Genomic DNA, 26828 nt, shown 5'->3' with positions numbered 1-26828 from the left:
GAGTTCCTGGAATCCTACTTCAACCTATGGAACTAAGGCTTTCCCCATTCAATTGGAGCTGCACAACTATATCCCCATCAACAGCTTCACTGACCAATTGACCAATCAAAGCAGTTCCATTCTGACCAATCAGGTAAGTGCCTTTTGGACCAATCAAGCTGTGAAGATTTGGGGTCCTTATTTGCATGAAGACAGACCAATCCGCGACCAGGGGGCAGAAACATCTGTCTATATATCAGCTCCCCTCTGGCTCTGGGAGCCCACTTTCTTCCCTTTCCATCAAGGACTAAGAGCTGTGTTTCCACTGCTGAGCTGATACACTGAAGATGTCTCTAGAGCAGAGCGGAATAGTGCAGAAGAAAGCCGTCTAGCTCAGAGCAGAGCTGACTAGCCAGAAAGAAGCCTGGTACCAGGGCCACCTGGCCCAGGGCCACCTCACTCCCATGCTGTTTTCACAGCCCTGCTGTATTGCAATTGCGCTATTTTGCACTAAATAAAGTTTCCTTCCTACAGTACCCCAAAATGGGGATTCCTGTTGGTGTCAAATTGGTGTAACTGTCCATCAGTTGATACCATATTAATGTTAAATTTCCTGGCTGTGTTGATATAGGAGAATACTACTTTTTTTTTTTGGAAATAATGCTGAAGCATTTAGGGATAAGGTTAAGGCACAACCAACCCTCAAATGAATCAGCTAAAAAGATTGTAGAGGATAAATACAGTAAACATTGCAAAAAATGTCTGAATCTCTACAGGTGTCCAGTGTACTATTTGGGCAAAATTTTTAAGTTTTGAAATATTTCAAAACAAAAATGTGAAAAGTAATTCAGCCAGAAAAATTAAGTAAAAGACCTTTCTGGATTTACATTTACAAGTCATATTTCATATGTTCTTTTTAAGAGTGGCACTGAAAACATTCTTAAAGAACTAAGATTTTGGACCATGGCAGCAGCCAGGAAAGCACTTTGAATGGAGAGGCCACACAGAAAAATCAAAACATATTTTATAATAAAGGTTACTCAGTGTAACTCCTGATAGCAGGAACTGTGTGTTATAATTTTGTTTATAACCCTCTGGCATTTTTTACACAACAGGAAATCAAATAGGCACCAGCTGCAACTGGAATAAAGATGGAATGTGAGCCTTTAAACTATGGCTGAGAAAACTTAAACCAGAGGGCAGAGTTGCTGTTTCCATTCCTTGAAAAAGCAGTTCACTATAAACTGCAATGTCTTCTAAAAAATACTGGGAAAGTGCCATGAAAAAAAACACACAGCAGAATGGAGTTGGTATTGTCAAGAGAGCAATCTAAAATAGAGCCAGAAGGCTTCCAGGAAGCTAAGCTAGCTCACACTCACCAGGTGAAACTGAACTTTTGAGCTGAGGTAACCCAAAGGCTACATCCTGGCTTTACATCACTGAACTCCCTGTTAAAAAAATAAACTTTTCGGAGATCCAAGATGGCTGCTACGTAGTTTGAGAGTGAGAGAATGAAAGGGAGTGCATGGATGTGCAGGGAGTGTCAGTATTTGTGTGTGAGGGACGCTCCAAGGAACTGTGCAGACTGGTGGACCAGCCCCCTGTGACCGGGCAGCCTCTATTGCGGCTGAAATCTCGCCTGGGCCCGCCAGCTCTGTCGCAGAGGCCACACCATCTTGAAGGAGGCGGCTGTGATAGGAGACTGTCTGTGATTGGAACTCCAGCCTTACCTTCAAACAGGAGACCTTGGAGGCCACCCAGGGAACTTACAGCCACCACACCCAGGGACCAGTTACCTCAGCTCCAAATCCACAAATACGGGAACTCCAACCTCCCTGAGCATGGGCACCTGGGAGGTCTGCTCAGGGGAAAACACCAGCAAATTCACAGAGCAGAAGGAACAGCTGAATTAAAAGCACCCACCGGGAACTGGAGAATTAAACACAGCAGGCACTGCCTAAAGAAAGGTAAGATTTGGAATCCAGACTAGAGGGAGAAAACGCAGTGGGAACAAGAGCCTCAAAGAAAGACTGCCCCCACAAAATTCTCAACTGTTGGGATCAGTGTAGCCCTCGAATGAGGAAGGGGGTCCACAAGGCTGCTGGCAGAAGGGGATTCTAGATATTAACCCACAGCTGGACTGGACCCAGAAAGGCAGCCTGAAGTACTGTACCGGCTGCACAGAGTTGCATACAGAGTCACACAGAGATTTGCATACAGAGCCAGAGTAGAGAGGCCTTTTAGACCAGGATATTAAGACAGACACACTGTCACCCCGTGGCTGCAGCACAAATGGATTGGTGTGTAACTACAACTAAAAACAGACTGAGAACCAAAGAGAGCAGAGAGAGATCCTGCCTGCTTGAAAATAAGGTTGCTGCTTACACCACCAGGGAATTTCAATACTGTGCTGACTACCTGCAAGAAAAAAAAATATGCCAAGCAGAACAGTGGAGGAAGTGAACGACCTTCACTACTTCACATTTTTATTTTATTATTTTATTTATTTTTTAATATATTTTATTGATTTTTTACAGAGAGAAAGAGAGGGATAGAGAGTTAGAAACATCGATGAGAGAGAATCATCGAACAGCTGCCTCTTGCACATCCCCTTCTGGAGATGTGCCCGCAACCAAGGTACATGCCCTTGAACAGAATCCAGGACCTTTCAGGACCTTTCAGTCCGCAGGCCAACGCTCTATGCACTGAGCCAAACCGGTTTTGGCACATTTTTATTTTTTATCTTTTACTTAAGAAACTAAATTTGACTCACTCTATTTTACCTTATTTTTTTATTTATTTTTTTTAACTATAGTATTAATACTATTATTTTACCCTTTTTAAAAAAGGTTCTTTGTTATTTTATTTTATTTTATTTTATTTTATTTTATTTTGGGACTAGTGTTATATATTCTATTTTGATTTTCCCTTTAGCATTATTTTAGTCTATCTCAATTTTTCTTTTATGCCAATACTCTCTTCATCACTTTTCCCCTTTTTATCTTGTTTCTCTTACCCTGTTCCTGCTTTAGTTTTTCTCTACCCTTTTTTTTTACTCCATTAAAAAATTGATCTTACTCATACATCTAATTTCTTCTCCCCTGCTCCAAACCCATACACACTTCTCTCTTCACTTTCTTCACTAACCAAATTCTTTTTTTTCTTCCTCTTCTTTTTTTTTTTTTTTTTTTTTTTTTTTTGCCTTTTTCTTTGTCTTGTTGTTGTTTGATTATTGGATACTTTTATTTTCTGTGGGGCTTTTTAATTTTATTTTGTTTTTCCTCTCCTCTCTTATTCTCTTCTTCTAATAGCTTAATTCCAATCACCAATTTAGGTCTAGCTATTCTCTATCTTCCTTTTCCAATAGTAAACAAATACACAGATAGATAGACTAAAGGAGGAAAATTATGTATATATATTTTTTCATATATATATATAAAAATATGTATACATAATTGTATATATTATGTATATATATAATTTGTTAGTATTCCTCTTTTACACCCATTCTCTTTCTACTTCCTCTATATGAATTGTGACTATTTCCTCATGCAATTCCTTGACCTTACGTCCTGGAAATAAGTTCTGCCTCCTCAGACTCATCTGGGAGTTTGTTGTTTGTATTTTTTAGATTAGCTATTCTTTATAGTTTGCATTTATCTCTGGGTGTTTGTTGTTTGCATTTTTTTTTTTTTTTGATTAGTGGTTTTATTGGAGTTTTCTCCCCATATATATTTCCCCCCTTTTTTTTTCCATCTCTCTTTTCTATCCTCTTTACTTTTCTAAATAACATTTTGCACTTTTCTCTATTCCCTAATTCTCTTTTCTCTGGTGGTCACCTTTATTTAGAAGTATTTGTATTCTGAATACATTTGAGTTTGGTGGCCTGTGCATCGTGTCTTATTGTGTAGTATTTTGTGCCTTTAAGTCAATGCAGGAGAGAGAGAACTACATAACCAGAAACCCTGCAAGGAGCGATAATGGGAAGACAAAGAAACAGCCCACATAAGAAAGAAAAAGAGGCATCACCAGAAAAGGAAGTAAATAAAATGGAGGCAAGTAATATGACAAAGAATTTAGAGCAATGGTCATAAGGTTGCTAAAAAGGATGGAAGACAAATTCAACAATATGTGTAAGAACCAAGAGGAAATTAAAAATGACAATGCTGCAATAAAGAACTCAATAGAAAACATCAAAATTAGAATAGAATAAGCAGGCGATCACATCAGTGAGCTAGAAGACAAGGTAGGAAAAAAATACCTAAGCAGAGCAGCATCTAGAAAAAAAAACTTAAAAAATAGGAGGAGAGACTAAGAGAACTTTGGAGCAACCCTAAATAAAACATCATCTGCATAACAGTGGTCCCAGAAGGAGAGGAAAATGAGCAAGGAATAGAAAACCTGTTTGAAAAAGTAAAGACAGAAAACTTCCCTGATATCAGGAAGAAAAACTGATGCCAGTAGAAGAAGCTCACAGAGTACCAAACAAAATGAACCCAAAAAAAATCAACACCAACACACATTATAATTAAATTGGGAAACACCAAGAACAAAGTAAAAATCTTAAAGGCTGCAGAGAGACACAGAAAGTTACCTACAAAAGATCTCCCATCAAACGCTTGACTGATTTCTCAACAGAAACACATCAGGCCAGAAGGGAATGGAATGAAATATACAAAGTCATGAAAGCAAGGGTCTGAATCCAAGAATACTGTACCCAGCAAGGATATCAATAAAAATTGAGGGTGAAATCAGGAACTTCACAGGCAAAAAAAGGACTAAGGGAGTTTACTATCACCAAACAAGGAATGCAAGAAATGCTAAAGGGTCTGCTGTAAAAAGAATAAATAGGAAGGGAAGAAGGAACACAGGCATAAAAAATAAGAATGGCAGATCTTCAAGGTTGATCCTGCACGTGGATCCTGGGGGCTGTGGTTGCACAGACGAATTTACCAAAATGACTAACACAAAGGGAAAGAGGAGAGGCACCCGCTATATGTTCTCTAGGCCTTTTAGAAAACATGGAGTTGTTCCTTTGGCCACATACATGTGAATCTACAAGAAAGATGATATTGTGGACATCCAGGGAATGGGCACTGTTCAAAAAAGAATGCCCCACAAATGTTACCATGGCAAAACTGGAAGAGTCTACAATGTCACCCAGCATGCAGTGGGCATTATTGTGAACAAGCAAATTAAGGGCAATATTCTTGCAAAGAGAATTAATGTACGTATTGAGCATATTAAGCACTCTAAGAGCCGAGATAGCTTCCTGAAACGTGTGGAGGAAAATGATCAGAAAAAGAAGGAAGCCTAAGATAAAGGTACCTGGTTCAATTGAAGCATCAGCCTGCTCCACCCAGAGAAGCACACTTTGTGAGAACCAATGGAAAGGAGCCTGAGCTGCTGGAACCCATTCCTTATGAATTCATGGCATAAGTGGAAAAATTAAAGAATTCTGTGCTGATAATAAATAAATAAATAAACAAACAAACAAATAAATAAAAATGGTGGAGATCTCCAAAATGGCGGAAGAATAGAAGGATGGGTTCTGATCCTTGTTCGAAAGCAGAAAGAGAAAGCAACTGAGGGTCACACTGGGAGTGTTTCTCAGCAAACTAAGGGACAGGTGAACTCCAGGAGAAGGCAAGGGACTACTGATTGGGTTCCCCTGACAGGGAAGCACCCACGCTGGGGCTGGGTCCCATCCTGGAGCTACCTACAGGCTTGGACGAGGAAATCTCACCATCTTTAAAGGAAAAGTGGATCTTGACAGAGGCCTGAATATCCACAGCCGCAGCGACCGCCTAGCAGCTGTAAGCCCCAGAACACCAGTTCCAGGTGGCACAAACACTTGGACTCAAAGGAGCATTCCACCACACCACAAAAAAGAGAGGAAGAACTACATAACCAGACATCCTGAAAAGAGAGACCATAGGGAGACAAAAAACAGCCCGCATATGAAAGAAAAGCAGGTATCACCAGAAAAGGAAGTAAACGAGTTAGAGGCAAGCAACCTAGCAGAACAAGAATTCACAGAAATGATCGTAAGATGGCTAAAAAGAATGGAAGACAAATTTGACAGTATGAAAAATGAAAAATAACATCGCTACTATAAAAAAATCAATAGAATGCATCAAGAGTAGACTAGAAGAAGTAGAGGACTGAATAAGTAAGCTAGAAGACAAGATGGAAAAAAATACCCAATTAGAGCAGCTTCTAGAAAAAAAAAATTAAAAAGCAGGAGAGCCTAAGGGAACTTTGGGACAATACAAAACAAAACAATATTAGCATAATAGGGGTTCCAGAAGGAAAGGAAACTGAGGAAGATATGGAAAACCTGTTTCAAGAAATAATGATAGAAAATTTTCCTGAGATAGAGAAGAAAAAACCCACATAAATCCAAGATGCTAGCAGAGACCCAAGCAAAATGAATCCCAAAAGACCGACACCAAGGCACATTATGATTAAAGTGGCAAACACCGACAAAGTAAGAATCTTAAAAGCAGCCAGAGAGAGACAGAAAGTTATATATAAAGGAACACCCATTAGATTAGCAACTGATTTCTCAACAGAAACTCATCAGGCCATAAGAGAATGGAATAAAATATACAAAGTCATGCAAAGGAAGAGTCTAAATCCAAGAATACTGTACCCAGCAAGGATATCAATCAAAATTGAAGGTGAAATCAGGAGCTTCACAGACAAAAAAAGACAAAGGGAATTTATCACCAGCAATGTAGGAAATGCTAAAGGGTCTGCTGTAAAAATAAAAAAGAAATAAGAAGCAAAGAAGGAACACAGGGGTATAGAATAAAAATGACGACAAATAAGTACCTATCAATAATAACTATAAATGTAAATGAATTAAATGCCCCAATCAAAAGGGATTGGATAAGAAAAACAAGACCCATATATCTACTGTCTACAAGAAACCCATTTCAGAAAAAAAGACACACAGACTGAGGGTGAAGGGATGGAAAAAGGTTTTCCAGGCGAATGGAAATGAAGAAAAAAAAAAAGCTGGGGTAGCGATACTTATATCAGATAAATTAGATTTCAACGTGAAGGACATAACAAGAGATAATGAAGGCCACTTCATAATACTAAAGGGAGCAATCAAACAAGAAGAAATAACCCTGGTAAACATGTGTACCCAATACAGAAGCACTCAGATATATTTAAAAAAAAAAAAAAAAAACTGCTGGAGGATATTAAGGGAGAGATGAATATCAATACAATCAAAGTAGGACATTTTAATACTCCACTGTCACCTTTGGACAAATCCTCTAAACAAAATATCAGCAAAGAAATATCAATCCTAAATGACTCACTAGACCAGAAGGAATTAATCAACACCTTCAGAACATTCCACCCCAAAGCCACAGAATATACATTCTTCTCAAGTGCACATGGGTCCTTTTCAGAGTAGACCACATGTTGGGCCATAGGCAAAGTCTCATCAAATTCAAGAAGACAGAAATCGTATCAAGCATCTTCTCAGATCATAGTGGCATAAAACTGGAAATCAACAACAATAAAAATAATCCAAAGAAATCAAACACAAGGAGACTAAATAGCATGCTATTAAACAAAAACTGGGTTACCAGAGAAATCAAGAAAGAAATTAAAAACATCCTGGCAACAAATTACAAAGAAAACACAACAGTCCAAAGTCTATGGGACACAGCAAAAGCAGTTTTGAGAGGGAAGTTCATATCTCTACAAGCCTATTGCAAAAAACAAAAAACAAAAATGGTAACAAATTATCTAACTCTACAACTCAAAGTGTTAGAAAAAGAGCAACAAGAAAAGCCCAGTGTAAGGAGAAATAAGGAAATAATAAAAATCAGAGTGGAGATAAACGATATAGAGAACAAAGAAACACTACAAAAGATCAACAAAACCAAGAGCTGGTTCTTTGAAAGGATAAACAAAATTGATGAACCTCTAGCCAGACTGAACAAGAAACAAGGAGAGAGGACCCAAAATAAACAAAATCAGAAATGAAAGACGTAAAATAACAACAGACCCCGCCAAAATACAAAGGATTGTTACAAAATATTATGAACAACTCTATTCCAACGAACTGGACAACCTGAAAGAAATGGACATATTCCTAGAAAAATACAATCTTCCAAAACTCAATCAGGAAGAATCTAAAAATCTCAATAGACCAGTGACTTTCGACGAAATTGAATCAGTCATCAAAAACCTTCCAACAAACAAAAGCCCGAGGCCAGAAAACTTCACAGAGGTATTTTACCAAGCATTCAAGAAAGAACTAAAACCTAATCTCCTCAGATTACTCCAAAAAATTCAAGATGAAGGAATACTTCCTAACTCCTTCTATGAAGCCAGTATCACCCTAATACCAAAACCAGATAAAGAAAACTTAATGAAAGAGAATTACAGGCCAATATCCCTCATGAACATAGATGCCAAAATCCTCAACAAAATTCTAGCTAATTGGCTCCAGCAGAACATCACAAAGATTATACAGCATGACCAAGTAGGATTTATTCCAGGAATGCAAGGATGGTACAATATCTGCAAATCAGTAAATGCGATACATCACATAAACAAATTGAAAGATAAAAATCATACACTCATATCAATTGATACAGAAAAAGCATTTGATAAAATCCAACACCCTTTCCTGATAAAAACTCTCAACAAGGTGAGAGTACAAGGATCAAACCTCAACATAATAAAAGATATATATGATAAATCCACAGCCAACATCATACTCAATGGGCAAAAACTAAAACCATTCCCTCTAAGAACAGGAACAAGACAGGGATGCCCACTTTCACCACTCCTGTTTCATATAGTTTTGGAAGTATCAGCCATTCCAATTAGACAAGAAGAGGAAATGAAAGGCATCCAAATTGGAAAAGAAGCAAAATTGTCCTTCTTTGCAAATAACATGATATTGTACATGAAAAACCCAAAAGACTCCATCAAAAAACTAATAGACTTAATAAATGAATTCAGCAATGTAGCAAGATACAAAATTAATGTCAAGAAATGTATGGCATTTCTATACACCAATAGTGAACTTACAGAAATAGAGAATAAAAAAGCGATCCCATTTATCATCGCACCAAAAATATTAAGATACCTAGGAATAAACTTAACTAAGAAGGTAAAAGACCTATATGTGGAAAACTACAGGACACTGAAAAAAGAGATAGAGGAAGACATAAACAGATGGAAGAACATACCATGTTCATGGATTGGTAGAACCAACATCATCAAAATGTCCATACTTCCCAAAGCAATCTATAGGTTCAATGCAGTCCCCATTAAAATACCAACAGCATATTTCACAGACCTAGAAAGAATTCTCAAAAAAAATCATCTGGAACAAAAAAAAGACCCAGAATAGCCAAAGCAATCCTGAGAAAGAATAAAGTAGGAGGGATCTTAATACCAGATTTAAAGCTGTACTACAAAGGCATTGTTCTCAAAACAGCATGGTACTGGCACAAAAACAGACATATACAATAGAACAATGGGATAGAATAGAGAACCCAAGCCATTATGCTCAATTAATATTTGACAAAGAAGGCACAAACATAAAATGGAGTGAAGACAGTCTCTTCAATAAATGGTGTTGGGAAAATTGGACAGATATATGCAAAAGAATGAAATTAGATCACCAACTTACACCATACACAAAAATAAACTCAAAATGGATACAGGACTTAAACATAAGACAGGAAACCATAAAAATACTAGAGGCATCCACAGGCAGCAAAATCTCAGACATATGCTGAAAGAACTTCTTCACTGATACTGCCCCTAGGGCAATGGAAGCTAAAGAGAAAATAAACAAATGGGACTACATCAAAATTAAAAGCTTTTTCACAGTAAAAGAAACCATCAACAAAACAACAAGAAAGCCCAATGTAGGGGAGAACATATTTGCAAATGTTATCACTGATAAAGGTTTAATCTCCAACATCTACAGACAGTTTATACAAGTTAATAAAAGGAAGATAAATGAGCCAAAACCGATTTGGCTCAGTGGATAGTGCTTCGGCCTGTGGACTGAAAGGTCCAGGTTCAATTCCGGTCAAGGGCATGTACCTTGGTTGCAGGCACATCCCTGGTGGGGGGTGTGCAGGAGTCAGCTGATCAATGATTCTCTCTCAATGATATTTCTAACTCTCTACCCCTCTCTCTTCCTCTCTGTAAAAAATCAATAAAATATATATATTTTTTAAATGGGCAATGGACTTAAATAGAATCTTTTCAAAAGAAGACAGAAGGAAGGCTATCCAAGAGGTGCAAATCAAAACAACATTGCGGTAACATCTCACACCTGTCAGATTGGCTATTGTCAACAAATCAACAAACGACAAGTGCTGATGAGGTTGCGGAGAAAAAGGAACCCTCATGCACTGCTGGTGGGAATGCAGGCTGGTGTAACCACTGTGGATAACAATATGGAATTTCCTTAAACAAAAAAACTGGAAATGGAATTCCCATTTGACCCAGTAATCCCACTCCTAGGAATATATCCTAAGAAACTAGAAACACCAATCAAAAAGGATATGTGCACCCCTATGTTCATAGCAGCACAATTTACAATAGCTAGGATTTGGAAATAGCCTAGGTGCCCATCAGATGATTGTATCAGAACACTATGGTACATCTACACAATGGAATACTATGCTGCCATAAAAAAGAAAGAATTCTTATCATTTTCAGCAACTGGATGGAATTGAAGAACATTATGCTGAGTGAAATAAGCCAGTCAATGAAATAAAAACACTACATGATCTCACTCATTTATGGATAATAAGGAACATTATAAACTGATTAACAAAAAGATAGATACAGAGACAGTAAAGCAACAAACAGACTGTCAACTTACAGTGGGGAGGGGAGGGAAATATGGGGGAGATAATAGATCAACCGAAGGACTTGTATGCATGCATATAAGCATAACCAATGGTCGCAAAACTCTGGGGAGGGAGGGCATGTATGGGAGTGAGTGAAGGAATTGGTGAGATATGTACACATATAATACCTTAATTAAAAAAAAATGAAAGGAAAAAATATATATAAAAATCTGGTGACTTAAAAAAATAATAATAATAAAAATGGTGACAAACAAGTACCTATCAATAATAAATCTTTATTGTTAAGATTATTACAAATGTGTTCCTCTCCTCCACTCAATTGCTCCCCTCCACCAGGTTCCCACCCTACCCTCTGTCCTTTCCCCATCCCCCATTATCTTCATCCATAGGTGCACAGTTTTTGTTCAGTCTCTTCCCGCAACCCCACACCCCTTTTCCCCAGGAATCATCAGTCCACTCCCCTTCCATACCTCTGATTCTATTATATTCACCAGTTAATATTGTTCATCAGGTTTTTTAATTCCCTTGGTTTTTAGATACACTTGTTGATAGTTATATATTTGTTGTTCATAATTTTTATCTTTATCTTCTTCTTCTTCCTAAATAACCCCCTTCAGCAATTCATATAATTCTGGTTTGGGGGTGATGAACTCTTTTAGCTTTTATTTGTGAAGCTCTTTATCTAGCCTTCGATTCTGAGTGATAGCTTTGCTGGGTAGAGTATTTTTGGCTGTAGGTTCTTGCTATTCATCACCTTGAATATTTCTTACCATTCCCGTCTAGCCTGCATGATTTCTGTTGAGAAATCAGCTGACAATCGTATGGGTGCTCCTTTATAGGTAACTACCTGCTTTTCTCTTGCTGTTTTTAATATTCTCTCTTTGTCTTTTGCTCTTGGAATTTTAATTATGATGTGTCTTGGTGTAGGATCCTCCTTGGATTCCTTTTGTTTGGGGTTCTGCAGGCTTCCTGGACTTGTAAGTCTATTTCTTTCCCCAGGTGGGGGAAGTTTTCTGTCACTATTTCTTTCAGTATGTTTTCGATATCTTGCTCTCTCTCATCTTCTGGGACCCCCATAATTCTGATGTTGGTTCGCTTGAAATTGTCCCAGAGGTTTCTTACACTATCTTCAACTTTCTGGATTATCTTATCTTCTTGCTTCTGTGGAGGAGTGTCCTCTGGCTCTTTGTGTTCTAAATCTTTGTCTTGATTCTTGCGATCTTCCAGTCTGTTTTTCGGACTTTGCAATATTTTTTATTTCAGACAATGTTTTCTTCATTTCTAGTTGATCTCTTATTATTTCTAATTGTTCCCTTTTCATATCCTCATAGATCTCATTTATTTTATCAGCCTTTTTTAGGATATTCTTGAATAACCTTATAACTGTAGTTTTGAACTCAATGTCCAATCTTTTCTTTTCCTCCATCTCCTTCCTTTGTGTCCTGCCTTTTGCCTGTATTTTAGTTGTTTCCCTGATTTGGTGGAATAGTTTTGTGTACTAGGTATTCTGGTAGAGCCTGGTAGCACAGCCTTCCTAGTTACCTGCAGTGGACAGTCTTGGTGTAGCCCTTTGTGGGCTGTGTGTGCAGTCTTGTTTTTAAGCCTTACTTATTGTTGGTATCACTGGGACGTGTTGATCTCCAAGCCAATTGGCTGTGAGGATCAGCAGTGTCTCAGCTAGGAGGGCTTCTGTACTCCGCTTGGATGGGTCAGGGTCTCGGGGTGGCGCAGACAATCTTTGGTTCCCTGTCAGTCTCGCCTTAGAAAAGTCCTGTTCGCAGTGAGTTTCGGAAGACTGGTTGCAGGAGCGTGCACCTCTTTGGTAAAGGCGCAGACAAGCTTTGGATTCTGGCCAGTCCCTCCTTAGAGAAAGCCAGCCTCTGGGAGAGCTTCTGTGCTCAACTTGGATTGGGCAGAGTCTCAGGTTGGTGCAAACAAACTTTGTTTTCCCTTCGGCTCCTCCCTAAGTCCCACAGTAATGGCCTCTGGCTTCACAAACCTCCGAAAGATCTCTGCCCACTGCCTGACAGTCTGGCCTCTCACTGACTGTGGCCATCTATCAAAGCAATAGTGTGATTCTGTTTTCCTCTTGAACAAGAAAGCCAGCCGCGTGTTAGCTGTCCGCCCTCTCTGCGCACCAAGAGTAAGCCAGTAGCGAACTCAGCCTGGCCTGGCCTCTTGGCACACCAGGAGTAAGCCAGCAGCAATCTCGGTCTAGCCCTCCCTCTCCGCGCGCCGGGAGTAAGCCAGCGCCTTTTCGCGTGCACAGTTTTCCGTACCTTTATAATTCCTGAGGTTCAACGTGCCTTCTCTCTTCTTCCCAGATGGCAGAGCCTCCTCTCAGCTAGCCATCCATCCCTTCAGGGCAATGCCTCTCCTGTTTTCCAGTTCTAAATTCAAAAATTTGTTGTGGTAGGCTGCATTTGGGTGTCTACCCTATGCTGCCATCTTGGTTTCTCTTCCTCAATAATAACTTTAAATGTAAATGGATTAAATGCCCCAATTAAAAGAGATAAGGTAGCTGAGTGGATAAGAAAACATGACCCATATATCTGCTGTCAAAAGGAAACCCACCTTAGAACAAAGGACTCAAACAGACTTACGGTGAAGGGATGAAAAAAGGTCTTTCAGGTGAATGGAAATGAGAAAAAAAAAAAAAAAAAAAGCTGGGGTAGTAATACTTATATCTGACAAATTAGACCTCAAAGTGAAGGCCATAACAAGAGATAAGGAAGGCCACTTCATAATACCAAAGGCAACAATTCAACAAGAAGATATAACTCTGGTAAACAAATATGCACCCAGTACAGGAGCACCCAAATACATAAAAAAAAAAATTTCTGGAGAATTTCAAGGGAAAGATTGACAGCAATAGAGCCATAGTAGGGGACTTTAATACCCTACTGAGTCCACTAAACAAAAAATCAGAAAAGAAACAGATATCCTAAATGACTCACTAGATTAGGTGGAATTGACATATTCAGAATATTCCATCCCAAAGCCACAGAATACACATTCTACTCAAGTTCACATGGGTCATTTTCAAAAACAGGCTACATATTAGGGCACAGGCAAAATATCTTTAAATTCAAGAAGATAGAAATCATATTAAGCATCTTCTCAGATCACAAAACTAGAAATCAACTCCAATAAAAATAATAAAAATAAATGAAACGTGGAGGCTAAATAGCATGCTTTTAAACAATGATTGGGTTACCAAAGAGGTCAAAGAAGAAATAAAAAGCATCATGGCAACAAATGACAATGAAAACACAACAATCCAAAATCTATGGGACACAGCAAAAGCAGTCTTGAGAGGGAAGTTCATAGCTCTACAGGCCTATCTCAAAAAAACAATAAAAGATAGTAATAAATTATCTAACACTCAAAGAGTTAGAGAGCAACAGGAAAAGCCCAGTATAAGAAGGAGGAAGGAAATAATAAATATCAGAGTGGAAATAAATAACATAGAGACAAAAAAAAATACAAAACATCAATAAAACCAAGAGCTGGTTCTTTGAAAGGATAAACAAGATCTATGAACGTCTAGCCAGGTTCACCAGGAAGCAAAGGAGAGGACCCAAATAAACAAAATCAGAAATAAAAGAGTAAAAGTAACAACAGATCATACAGAAATACAAATGATTATGAAAACATACTATGAACAACTCTACTCCAACAAAATGGACAACCTAGATGAAATGAACATATTCTCAGAAAAATACAAGCTCCCAAAACTCAATCAAGAAGAATCAAAAAACCTGAATAGCCCAATAACTACCAAAGAAAGTGAAGCAGCGATCAAAAATCTTCTAGCAAACAAAAGCCCTGGTCTGGATGGCTTTATAGGAGAGTTCTACCAAGAATTCAAAGAAGAATTAAAATCTATCTTCCTGAAACTATTTCAAAAAATTCAAGCAGAAGGCACACTTCTAAGCTCTTTCTTGAAGCCAGAATTACCCTAATCCCAAAACCAGATAAAGATACCACAAAAAAAGAGAACTACAGGCTATTATCCTTGATGAGCATAGATGCTAAAATCCTTAAAATTTAACAAATCGAATTCAGCTTTACATTAGAAAGATCATATACCATGACCATGTGGAATTTATCCCAGGGATGCAAGGATGGTACAATATTCACAAATCAATAAATGTGATATAACTCATAACCAATAAATGTGATACAACACATAAGCAAACTGAGACAAAAAGGCACAAAATCCTATCAATGCAGAAAAGGCATTTGACAAAATCCAACACCCTTTTGATAAAAACTCTCAGCAAAGTGGGAATAGAGGGATCATACCTAAACATAATAAAACCCATATAGGACAAACCTACAGCCAATATCATACTCAATGGGCAAAAACTAAACTCATTTCCCCTAAGAACAAAAACAAGACAGGGATGTCCATTTCCACCACTTCTGTTTGATATAATACTGGAAGTGCTAGATATAGCAATTAGACAAGAAGAAGAAATAAAAGGCATCCAAATTATAAAAGAAGAAGTAAAACTGTCCTTATTTGAAGATGATATGCTACTATACATAGAAAATCCCAAAGACTCCATCAAAAAAACTATTGGACCTAAAAGTGAATTTGGAAAAGTAGCAGAATACAAAATAAACACCCAGAAATCTATGGCCTTTTTATACACTAAAAACAAACTCACAGTAAGAGAAGCGGGGGGAAAAAGAAAAAAAAGAAAAAAAAATCCCATTTACCATTGCACCAAAAAAATTAAGATACCTAGGAATAAACTTAACTAAGGATGTAGAAGACCTGTACTCAGAAAACTACAGGACATTTTAAAAAGAGATAGAAGACATGAACAAATGAAAGAATATACCATGTTCATAGATGGGTAAAATCAATATCATTAAAATGTCCATACTACCCAAAGCAATTTATAAATTCAATGCAATCCCCATTAAAATACCAACGGCTACTCTTACAACTTAACAAGAAGATAAACAATCCAATCAAAAATGGGCAACAGGCCTAAATAGACATTCAGAAAGCCAAGAGACATATGAAAACTGCTCAAAGTCACTAATCATCTGAGAGATGCAAATCAAAACAACAATGAGACATCACCTCTCACCTGTCAGAATGGCTATCATCAACAAATCAACAGACAACAAGTGCTGGCAAGGATGTGGAGAAAAAGGAACCCTAGTGCACTGCTGGTGAGAATGCACACTGCAGCCACTGTGGAGAACAGTATGGAGTTTCCCAAAAAAAAAACTAAAAAACGGAACTCCCATTTGACCCAGTGATCCCACTTCTAGGACTATATCCCAAGAAACCAGAAACACCAATCAGAAAGGATATATGCACCCCTATGTTCACAGCACAATTTACAATAGCTAAGATTTAGAAACAGCCTTAATGCCCATCAGCAGATGAATGGATTAGAAAACTGTGCTACATTGAATACACCAAGGGAGAAGATGGGAGGAAACCAAGATGGCTGCATAGATAAACGCCTAACTGCAGCCTTACATAACAATTTCAAAAAATACAACTAAAAAATAAAGTGGACATTATCCAGAACTACAGGCAAGTTGACTGACTGGAAATTCTACAACTAGAAGAAAAGAGAAAACCAGAAGGAAAATCAGAGGAGCTGTAAAAGCCTAAGGTACAGAGACACGATGTGCACGTGGGGAGAGGACAGAGCTGGAGAGGAGGGGCAGCTGAGTGCCTGGCTGGCATTCCCTAGTGGGAAGGAGATAAAAGCTCCAGACTATGCTGAACCCCAGTTCCGACAGCACTGAACCCCAGTTCTGGGCGAGACCCTGGGGTCCCAGACTCATACAGAGGGATTCTAGGCTGTAAGGTGGAAACTCAGTGAAAGGCAGAGCCCCAGAGTCGCGCACATTGTGCACAGAGGAGAGACTGTTGACTGTGCCATTGGATTGCCCTAGAGGGAAGGCAACAACAGCTCCGGACTTCATTGAACCCCACTTCAACTGCACTGAACACCAGTTCCAGACTCATTGGGGGAGAGACTAAACTGTCCAGTAGTGGGCGAAACTCGAGGGCACCTTTCTGTCAGAGGTGCTTGCAGCAAGTACCAAAGGACACTGAGGAACACTGAGACTCAGGAACCTCATAGGCTGGGGTTGACAGGAAGCCAAGGCTGTAGGCTCCACCCTGAAACTCCGCCCCATCCAAGCTGAGCACAGAGTCTTTTGAATAAGGCTGTCTCCCGGCATAGACACAGCTGATCCTCACAGTCAATTGGCCTGGAGGTCAGTTCCTCCCAGTGATATCAACAATTAAGACTTAACTACAAAAGACTGTACACACAGTCCACAAAGGGATGAACCAACAGTGTTTACCTCAGATAACTGGGAGGCTGACCCACTGAACCATATAGGACACCTTAACATACAAAGCCACCCTACCAACTCAAGGAAGCAGCGAAAATGCAGAGACAAGGAAACAGATCACAAACAAAAGAAATGAAGGACAAAAAGCAACTGGATATAGAGTTCAAAACCACACTTATAAGGTTTTTCAAGAATTTCTTAGAAAAGGCCGATAAAATAAACGAGACCTATGAGGATATGAAAAGGGATCAACTAGAAAGAAGGAATACATTGTCTGAAATAAAAAATATTATACAGAGTCCTAAAAACAGAATGGAAGATCGCAAGAATCAAGTAAAAGATTTGGAACACAAATACCCAGAGGACACTCCTCTGCAGAAGCAAGAAGACAAGAGAATCCAGAAAGTTGAAGTTAGTGTAATAAACCTCTGGGACAACTTTAAGCAAACCAACATCAGAATTATGGGGGTCCCAGAATATGAGAGAGGCAAGATACCAAAAACATACTGGAAGAAACAGTGACAGAAAACTTCCCCCACCCGGTGAAAGAAATAGACTTACAAATCCAGGAAGCACACAGAACTCCTAACAAAAGGAATCCAATGAGGACCACACCAAGACACATCATAATTAAAATGCCAAGAGCAAAAGACAAAGAATATTAAAAGCAGCAAGAGCAAAGCAGGTAGTTATCAATAAAGGAGCACCCATACAATTGTCAGCTGATTTCTCAACAGAAATCATGCAGGCTAGATGGGAATGGCAAGAAATATTCAAGGTGATGAATAGCAAGAACCTACAGCCAAAAATACTCTACCCAGCAAAGCTATCACTCAGAATCGAAGGCCAGATAAAGAGTTTCATAAATAAAAAAAAGCTAAAGAAGTTCATCACCACCAAACCAGAATTATATGAATTGCTGAAGGGGGTTCTTTAGGAAGAGGAAGAAAATAAAGATAAAAATTATGAACAATATGTAACTATCAACAAGTGTATCTAAAAACCAAGGGAATTAAAAAACCTGATGAACAATATTAACTGGTGAATATAATAGAATCAAGAGGTATGGAAGGGGAGTGGACTGATGATTCCTGGGGAGAAGGGGATTAGGGGGTGTGGGAAGAGACTGGACCGTGGGGGTGGGGAAAGGGCAGATGGTGGGGTGGGAACCTGGTGGAGGGGGGAAAAAATGAGGAACTTTTGTAACAATATGAACAATAAAGATTTATTTAAAAAAAAAAACCGTACTACATCTACACAATGGAATACTACAATGCTATAAAAAAGAAAGAATTCTTACCATTTGCAACAGCATGGATGGAACTGGAAAGCATTATGCTAAGTGAAATAAGCAGTCAATGAAAGAAAAATACATGATCTCGCTCAGTTATGGGTAATAAAAAACATTATAAACTGCTGGACAAAAATAGATACAGAGGCAGAGCAGCACTGAACAAACTGTCAAACTATAGTGGGAAGACTGGGGAGGGTTGGGCAGGCAGGTAAGAGATCAACCAAAGGACTTGTATGCATGCATATAAGCATAACCAATGGATACAAGATACTGGGGGTAGAGGAGATCAGGAGAATATCAGAGAGGGGGAAAAGGAGACGTGTACTACTCTTTGTAATACTTTAAGCAATAAAATAAAATTTAAAAAGTAAGCTTTTCACCTAGCAATAGAATACGCAGTCATGTACAGCATAGTTAAGTCTGCTTGCCAGCACCAGTCACAGCTCTTTCAAAGCAGCTCATGTAACTCTTTGAAATCCACCTTGTTCAGTCTTCACAAACTCCCTTTCTTTCATGATTGAAACACAGTTGGGGTTTCTAACAAAATGTATGCTTCCAACCCCAGAAGTAACACTTTTTTTTTGCCTTGACATTCTTGTCAAAACAGGAAAATTCTTATCACAAACAAAATATACTTTACCATTTTTATTTTCATAAATCCAATTACCTTTGACAGATTCTTTTATTACAGCAACAAATTGAAGCCAGAGAACATCAGGATCAATTTCAACCCAGCCAATTTGAGGACAAAGACTTACTACCTATGGAAAAGACAAGATTTAGTATAAACAACCTAAGATCAAGTCAGTAGTATGTGGGTCTTAAGATTACTTGTTAAAATCATTAATATGATTTTATAAATTATCTAATTTATTTTTAAGTGGAAAAAATATTTATACGAAATAATAAAAGATGATACACCAAAATAACAGTTTTCTTCAGTTTGAGTTTACAGAAGATTTTATCTTTATTTTCCAAGTTTGTCTTTATTTTTGAAGATTTCTACAATAAATACATGTTATTTCTGCAATAAGAAAAAAGTCAGACACTTTAGAAAACAAAAATTAACAAATAACATACCAAGTTCTGGTTCAGACTACGTTGGAGCAAACATACTCCACTCTGTCCCTCTCACTGAATGCAGATATAAATCTGGGCAGAATGCATGGAGCAGCTATTTGGGGACACAAGGAAGTACAATATATTGGGGAAGGTGGAGAGGGTCAAAGGATAGAATTCAAGTACCACTAGACTGGTGGTAAGTTTCCTATTTTTCTTCTGGTATTCCCTGGACTGGACTCAAGGCAGCCTGAAAATCAGAAGTGGGAACCAGGATGCAGTAAATACCAAAGAAAGCACTTTTCTTTTGGCTAACCCTGAGAAGGAATGGGGGAAAGCCCCCATATTTCTTTTCTTTCCCCAACCCCTTGCCTCCACACTTTTGTACCCAGGCTAACCCGTAGTGGTGGCTGCCTTAGTAACCAAAAGCACCTAAAGTACTGCGAGGTTAAAGCTTTCTCTCCAATCAAAGGAGCTGTGGGGTCCAAAAGGTTAACTTGACTCCGCTGGCTTTTTTCTCTGTGTGTGCTCCTGATGCCTACCCCCAGATATGGGATGCCTACCCCCAGATATGGGAAATACCCCCAGATAGTGTAATGAAAGCTCCAGCTTTCTAGGAAGATCTCAGAGCGGAAGGAACTTTTGAGAAAGCTATTCCAGAAAACTGTGTATAAATTCCTAGACTCATCTCAAAGCTGCACATCTGTAAATGTAATCCTAAACAGCATAGCAAAGATGTTAAGGATGAGAACTAGGGGCACACCAGTTGACCACTGGGTGGCACGTACACAGGGCATATCCAAAGAGTACTTCCAAAGCTGCGTTGGTGGTATAGTGGTGAGCATAGCTGCCTTCCAAACAGTACTTCCAAGTGTGAGAACAGACACTGAAACCAAAGTCCACAGAAGGCTGGTCAGAATTTTTAGTCTGAGCCCAACTGCATTAATTGCCTGCTAAAAGAAAATTACGAACATTCATCACAGGATTTACACAAGATCCAGAGTATTAAACCATGATGTTCAAAGGGTCCAGGATACAATCCAAAATTATAAAATCTCAACTCAGACAGGAAAAGATAATCAATAGATACCAATACAAAGATGACACAGAAGATACCTGAAAAGGGTTTTAAAGCAACTCCAAGAAGAACAAATTCTTTTGAAACAAAAAAATAAAAGACATAAAAAGAAAATTTTTAGAATTGAAAAATAGAATAATTGGGGGAGTGGAAGAAATTGAGTGATGATGGTCAAAGGGTGCAAATTTTCAGTTATAAGTTTTGAAGACCTAATGTACAGACAGCATGGTGACTATGGTTGTTAATAATGTGTTGTATACTTGAAATTTGTTAAGAAAGTAGTTCTTCACATAAACACACACAAATGGTAATATTCTGAGGTTATAGATACGTTAATTTGATTGTGATAATCATTGCACAATGTGTAGGTATACCAAATATAATGTTCACCTAAAATATTTACAGATTTTATTGGTCAATCATACCTCAATAGAGCTGGAAAAAATCAACTTAAAAAAGAAAAATAATTAAAATTAAAAAACATACTTGATGGGCTCAATAGTAGAATGCAGATAGAAGAAAGTCAATAAACTTGAAGATGGTTCAAAACAAATTATATATTTTGAATAACAGAAAGAAAAATATTGGAAAACATGAATAAGGTCTCAGGGATCTGTGGGAAAGAGCTAAAGGTCCACTAGTTATGCCATCACAAGAGGCTCAGTGCAAAAACTCATGCACGGGTGGGGTCCATGGGCCTGGCCAGCAATTAGGGCTGATTGGGGCCATTCTGATTGGGACCATTCTGACTGGGAGGTTGACTGGCCGGCTGTGGGGAGAGGCCACTGGAGGTTGGCTGGTGGCAAGGGGTTGGCTGAGAGAGCACACTAACCAGCAGGGGGCAATTCCTATGTTGAGCTTCTGCCCCCCTGGTGGTATCGTCTAGTGATCAGGTCATAACGGTCACTTAGGCCTTTATATATATAGATAACTATTAGTAAAGAAGTGAGAGTTTCATGCAGAAAAATATGACATCAGGGAAGTAATAGTGCTTAAAACTCTTCAAATTCAGTGAGATTTCAAATCTGTATATTCTAGAAGTTAAGAAAACGCCTAACAGGGAAAGTCCAAATTTATACACATCCAGATTCAGCATAATTAAAATGATGAAAACTAAAAACAAAAATCTTGAAAACAGCCAGATACATTATATATATAAAACAATAATCTGAATGAGTGTAATTTTTTTCCTCAGAACAATGAATACCAGGAGGAAGTAGCTCAACATTCTTAAAGTGTTAAAATAAACAGTCATCCACAATTCTATATCAAAATTCCTATAGAATTTTTGTAGATATAGACATGTTGATTTTAAAATTTATATAGAACTAAAATAGCCAAAAATGTTGAAAAGAATAAAACTGGAGAAATCACACTACCCAATTTCAAGACTTACAATTATAAAGCTACAGTAACTAAGTAGGTGTAGACAAATAGATCAACAGTATAGAATAAAGTGCAGAAATAGACCTATACAAAGATAGCTCATTAATTTCTAACAAATGTGTAAGGCAATTTAATGGAGAAAAGATAGCATTTTCAACACAGTTTGAATTACCTTTAATCTAAACCTCATATCTTATACAAAAATTAACTCAAAAGGTATCATAGATTTAAATGTAAAACTGTATAATGTTTAGAAGAAAACATAGGAGAAAATCTTTGTTACTTGGGGTTAGGTGAAGAATTAGAGATGACACCAAATGTACAATTCATAAAACAAAATAAATTGTATTTCATCAAAATTAAAAACATTTGCTCTGCAAAAGATACTGTTAAGAAAACAATGCCGAAACCGGTTTAGCTCAGTGGATAGAGTGTCGGCCTGTGGACTGAAAGGTCCCAGGTTTGATTCCGGTCAAAGGCATGTATTACCTTGGTTTCGGGCACATCCCCAGTAGGGGGTGTGCAAGAGACAGCTGATCGATAATTCTCTCTCATCGATGTTTCTAACTATCCCTCTTTCTTCCTCTCTGTAAAAAATCAATAAAATATATTTTAAAAAAGAAAATGAAAAGACTACACAGACTGATTGAAAATATATGCAAGTCATATAAACCACTATAGGAATCATATTAAGAATATATAAAGAGTTCTCAAAACTCAACAGTAAGGAAATAGCCCAATTAAAAATGGACAAAAGACTTGAACAGGCATTTTACCGAAGAAGATTATATGGATAGCAAATAAGCACAAAAAAATATTCAACATCATTAGCAATTAGGAAAATGCAAGTCAAAACCACAATGAAACACCACTATATCTATTAGGATGCATAAAATAAAAAGCACTAATAATATCAAGTGTCATGAAGAACAAATGGAACTCTTATACATTGCTGGTGGGAATGCAAAATGGGACAGCCAATCTGGAAAAGTTTGGCATTTCTTGTTAAATTTAATATTCACTTATCCTAAGACTCAATAATCCCACTCCTAGGTATTTATCCTAAAGAAATGAAAACTTATGTTCACATTAAAATCTGTACAAAATGTTCATATTTTATTCAGTTCTACTCAAAATTACCAGAAAATGGAAACAACCAAAAATGTACTTCAACAGGTAAATGAATGTGATATATCCATAAAGGGTTATTACTAAGAAATAAAGAGATGAACAAGATTGATACACACAACAACATAGACATATCTAAAAGGAATTGTGCTGAAAAAAAAATGCCAGTTTCCAAAGAATATTTACTATATTTTTCCACTTGATGATGTTCTCAAAAAGAAAAAACTGTAGTGATGGAAAATAGATCAATGGCTATCAGAAGTTATGTTCAGGAGGATGGTATGACTACAAGAACTAACACAAGGAAGTATTATTGGATACGTCTATACATGTACTAAAACTCACAAAACTTATTCACTACAAAAGTCAATTTTAGTGTATATTAATTTTTAAAATAAAAGAAACCTACAGCTTTAGGTTAAAATAACTTAAATATAGTATTTTATCTCCAATTACTCTCAAGACTCAAGATAAAAACATTAAAATGGTCTACGTAGGACAAGAGATCAAACAAGTTCAGACCAGATTTTAACAAATATTTTGTTTTTTGTTTAATTATGTCTGTACTAGAGGCCTGGTGCATGAGGGAGAGTAGGGGGAGTCCCTCAACCCAGCTTATGCCCTCTTGCAGTCTGAGGCCCCTCAGGGGATATTCAACTGACGGCTTAGGCAGATATCCCCCGAGGGGTCCTTAGCACTGCCATGAAGGCAGGAGAGGCTTTCACTCTGGGGTTGCACTGACCACCAGGGGGCAGCTCCTTCATTGAGTATTTGCCCCCTTGTGGTCAGTGTGTGTCACAGCAACAAGCCATTCTGTCATTCGGTTGATTTGCACATTAGCCTTTTATTATATAGAACTAGAGGCCTGATGCACAAAATTCGTGCATTGGGATGTGTGTCCCTCAGCCCAACCTGCACCCTCTCCAATCTGGGACACCTCGAGGGATGTCCAACTTCCTGCTCAGGCCTCCTAACTGCTCGCCTGCCTGCGTTCCTGATTGCCCCTAACCACTTCGGCCTGCCAGCCTGATCTTCCCCTAACTACTCCCCTGCCAGTCTGATTGATGCCAGACTGCTCTTCTGCTAGCCTGGTTGCTCCTAACTGCCCTCCCCTGCAGGCCTGATCACTCCTAACTGCCCTCCCTTGCAGGCCTCGTCCCCTCCCCAACTGCTCCCCCCAGCAGGCCTGGATCCCCCCAACTACCCTTCCCTGCAGGCCTGGTCGCCCCCAACTGTCCTCCTTTGCCAGCCTGGTCACCCCTAATTGCCCTCCCCTGCAGGCTTGATCGCCTTCAACTGTCCTTCCTTGCAGGCCTGGTCCCTCCCAACTGTCCTACCCTGCTGGCCTGATTGCCCACAGTTGCCCTCCCTTGCAGGCCTGGTTCTTCCCAACTGCCCTCCCCTGCTGGCCATCTTGTGTCCACATGGGGGCAGGATCTTTGACCACATGGGGGCAGCCATCTTGTGTGTTGGAGTGATGGTCAATGTGCATATTACTCTTTTAATAGATAGGATTATTGAGAGTATTACAGCTGTTCCTCTCTTCCCACCAACCATTGGCTTCCTCTACCCAATTCCACCTTGCCCCAGGCCTGTACCACCCTATTTTCTGTCCATTGGGTTATGTATTTATGCATATAAGTTCTTTCGTTAATCTCTTCCTGACCCCTCCCTCCTTCCACCTAAGATTCATCAGTCTGCTCCATGTTTCCAAGCCTATGGTTCTATTTTATTCATTGGTTTATTTTGTTAACTAGATTCCTTGTTTATTTATTTTCAGATTCAATTGTTGATAGATATGCATTTATTGCCATTTTACTATTCATATTTTTATTATTATTTTTCTTTCTTCTTCTTAAAAGAAACCTTTAAAGAAGCTCAGGTGACTGGGGAAGCTGAACTATTGGGGCCTAAAGGACACCTACTACACAAAGCCACTCTACAATTCCAGTAGATATAGCAGTTCTATCTAATACATAGAAACAAACACAGGAAACCAGCCAAAATGCAGAGACAAAGAAATATCACAAATGAAAGAACAAAAGAAATCTCCAGAAAAAGAACTAAATAAAATGGAAGCAAGCATACTACCAGGTACAGAGTTCAAAACAAAGGTTATAAGGATGCCCAAGGAACTAAATAAGAGTTTCAAGGATCTTAATGAGAATGTTAAGAACTTAGTGAGAATTTCAAGGAAATTAGTGAGAACTTCAAAGACATGAAAAAGTACCAGTCAGAAATGAAGGCTATACTAACTGAAATGGTGAATAATTTATAGGAAAGCAACAGTAGAGTAGAGGACGCTGAGAATAACATCAGCAATTTGGAATATGAGGAAGCAAAAAACACCTAAACAGAAGAACAAAAAGAAAAAAAGGACCCCAAAATATGAAGTTAGTATAAGGAGCCTCTGGGATAACTTCAAGCGTACCAACATTCACATCATTGAGTTCTAGAAGGAGAAGAGAGGGAGCAAGAAATTGAAAACCTATTTGAAGAAATAATGACAAAAAACTTCCCCTACATGGTGAAAGAACAGACATACAAGTCCAGAAAGCAAAGAGAACCCCAAGCAACATGAACCTAAAGAGGCTCACATGAAGATACATCACAATTAAAATGCCAAGGGTTAAAGACAAAGAGAGAATCTTAAAAGCAGCAAGAGAAAAGTAGTTAATATTTCTACAAAGGAGTGCCCATAGAACTGTCAGCTGATTTCTCAACAGAAACTTTGCAGGCCAGAAGAAAGTGGTAAAAAAATGTTCAAAGTGATAAAAAGCAAGGACCTACAACCAAGATTATTCTACCCAGAAAAGCTATCATTTAGAATTGCAGGTCAGATAAAGAGCTTCACAGACAAGAAAAAGCTAAAGGTGTTCACCATCAAACCATTATTACAAGAAATGTTAACAAATGTTTTATTATTATTATTATTATTATTATTATTCATCTTTTACAGAGAGGAAGGGTGATAGAGAGCTAGAAACAGCAATGAGAGTGAAACAACGACCAGCCGCCTCCTACACACCCCACACCGGGGATGTGCCCACAACTAATGCACATGCCCTTGACCAGAATCGAACTTGGGACCCTTTAGTCCGCAGGCCAACGCACTATCCACTAAACCAAACCGGTTTCGGTAACAAATGTTTTTAATATCAACAGTGAGTGTGGGGGGTGAGTGGTACATGGGTAAGCAAAGAGGAGAAAACTGCTATCTCATTCCCTACTCAAATTTAACCAATCTGTGTTCAATCTCTGGCAGATTTTAGGTTAGAACCTAAAAATTAGCGGTATCTCCACACGCTGGAATGTCAGGTGGAGCTGAACAAAGAATAGTTCAAAGTCTTTACTAGTATAAGCATCCCTAATTCCCCTCCTCTAGCCAGCTCATTGCCCCTCCCTATGCAGAAGGTACGAGGTTTACTCTGGGGCTGGGGACTAATACCAGGTATAGTGGGATAAAGCATGATACTAAAAATATGAGCAGATAAGCAACCAAAGGTTACCAATTAAGGAAAACCTATAATATGAAGGGAAAGGCCAATATAAGAGAAAAGAACCCTGAAGAAATATTGACAATGTGAGGAACATTAGGGTGAAAATAATCCAGTGAGCTCATCAGAAACAATCAGACCTAATAAAACATATCCCATTCTATCAAATAATATTTCTGTTCTTCCCATGT

At 38.4% G+C, this 26828-nt stretch overlaps 1 protein-coding gene and 1 pseudogene across 6 annotated transcripts in view; one reads left to right on the top strand and one right to left on the bottom strand.

The window, feature by feature from the left end:
• The window catches only part of GK5 (glycerol kinase 5), a 183041-nt gene that overhangs the window by 135377 nt on the left and 20836 nt on the right, over window positions 1–26828 (bottom strand). For 4 of the 6 annotated variants that reach the window (XM_045584136.1, XM_045584134.1, XM_045584135.1 and 1 more), the window contains exon 2: window positions 19157–19250. The exons of the other annotated variants lie outside the window; for them this stretch is intronic. In XM_045584136.1, coding sequence (XP_045440092.1) covers window positions 19157–19250 — 94 coding nt within the window. The remainder of the gene's footprint in view (window positions 1–19156; window positions 19251–26828) is intronic. 6 annotated transcript variants of the gene reach the window in all.
• On the top strand, window positions 4894–25900 carry LOC118723346 (annotated as a pseudogene).

Source organism: Pipistrellus kuhlii, unplaced genomic scaffold, assembly GCF_014108245.1.
Source record: "Pipistrellus kuhlii isolate mPipKuh1 unplaced genomic scaffold, mPipKuh1.p scaffold_m20_p_2, whole genome shotgun sequence".
Classification (NCBI taxonomy): domain Eukaryota; kingdom Metazoa; phylum Chordata; class Mammalia; order Chiroptera; family Vespertilionidae; genus Pipistrellus; species Pipistrellus kuhlii.
Note: the sequence above shows the minus strand (reverse complement) of the source record. Positions and strands in the feature narration are given on the sequence as shown.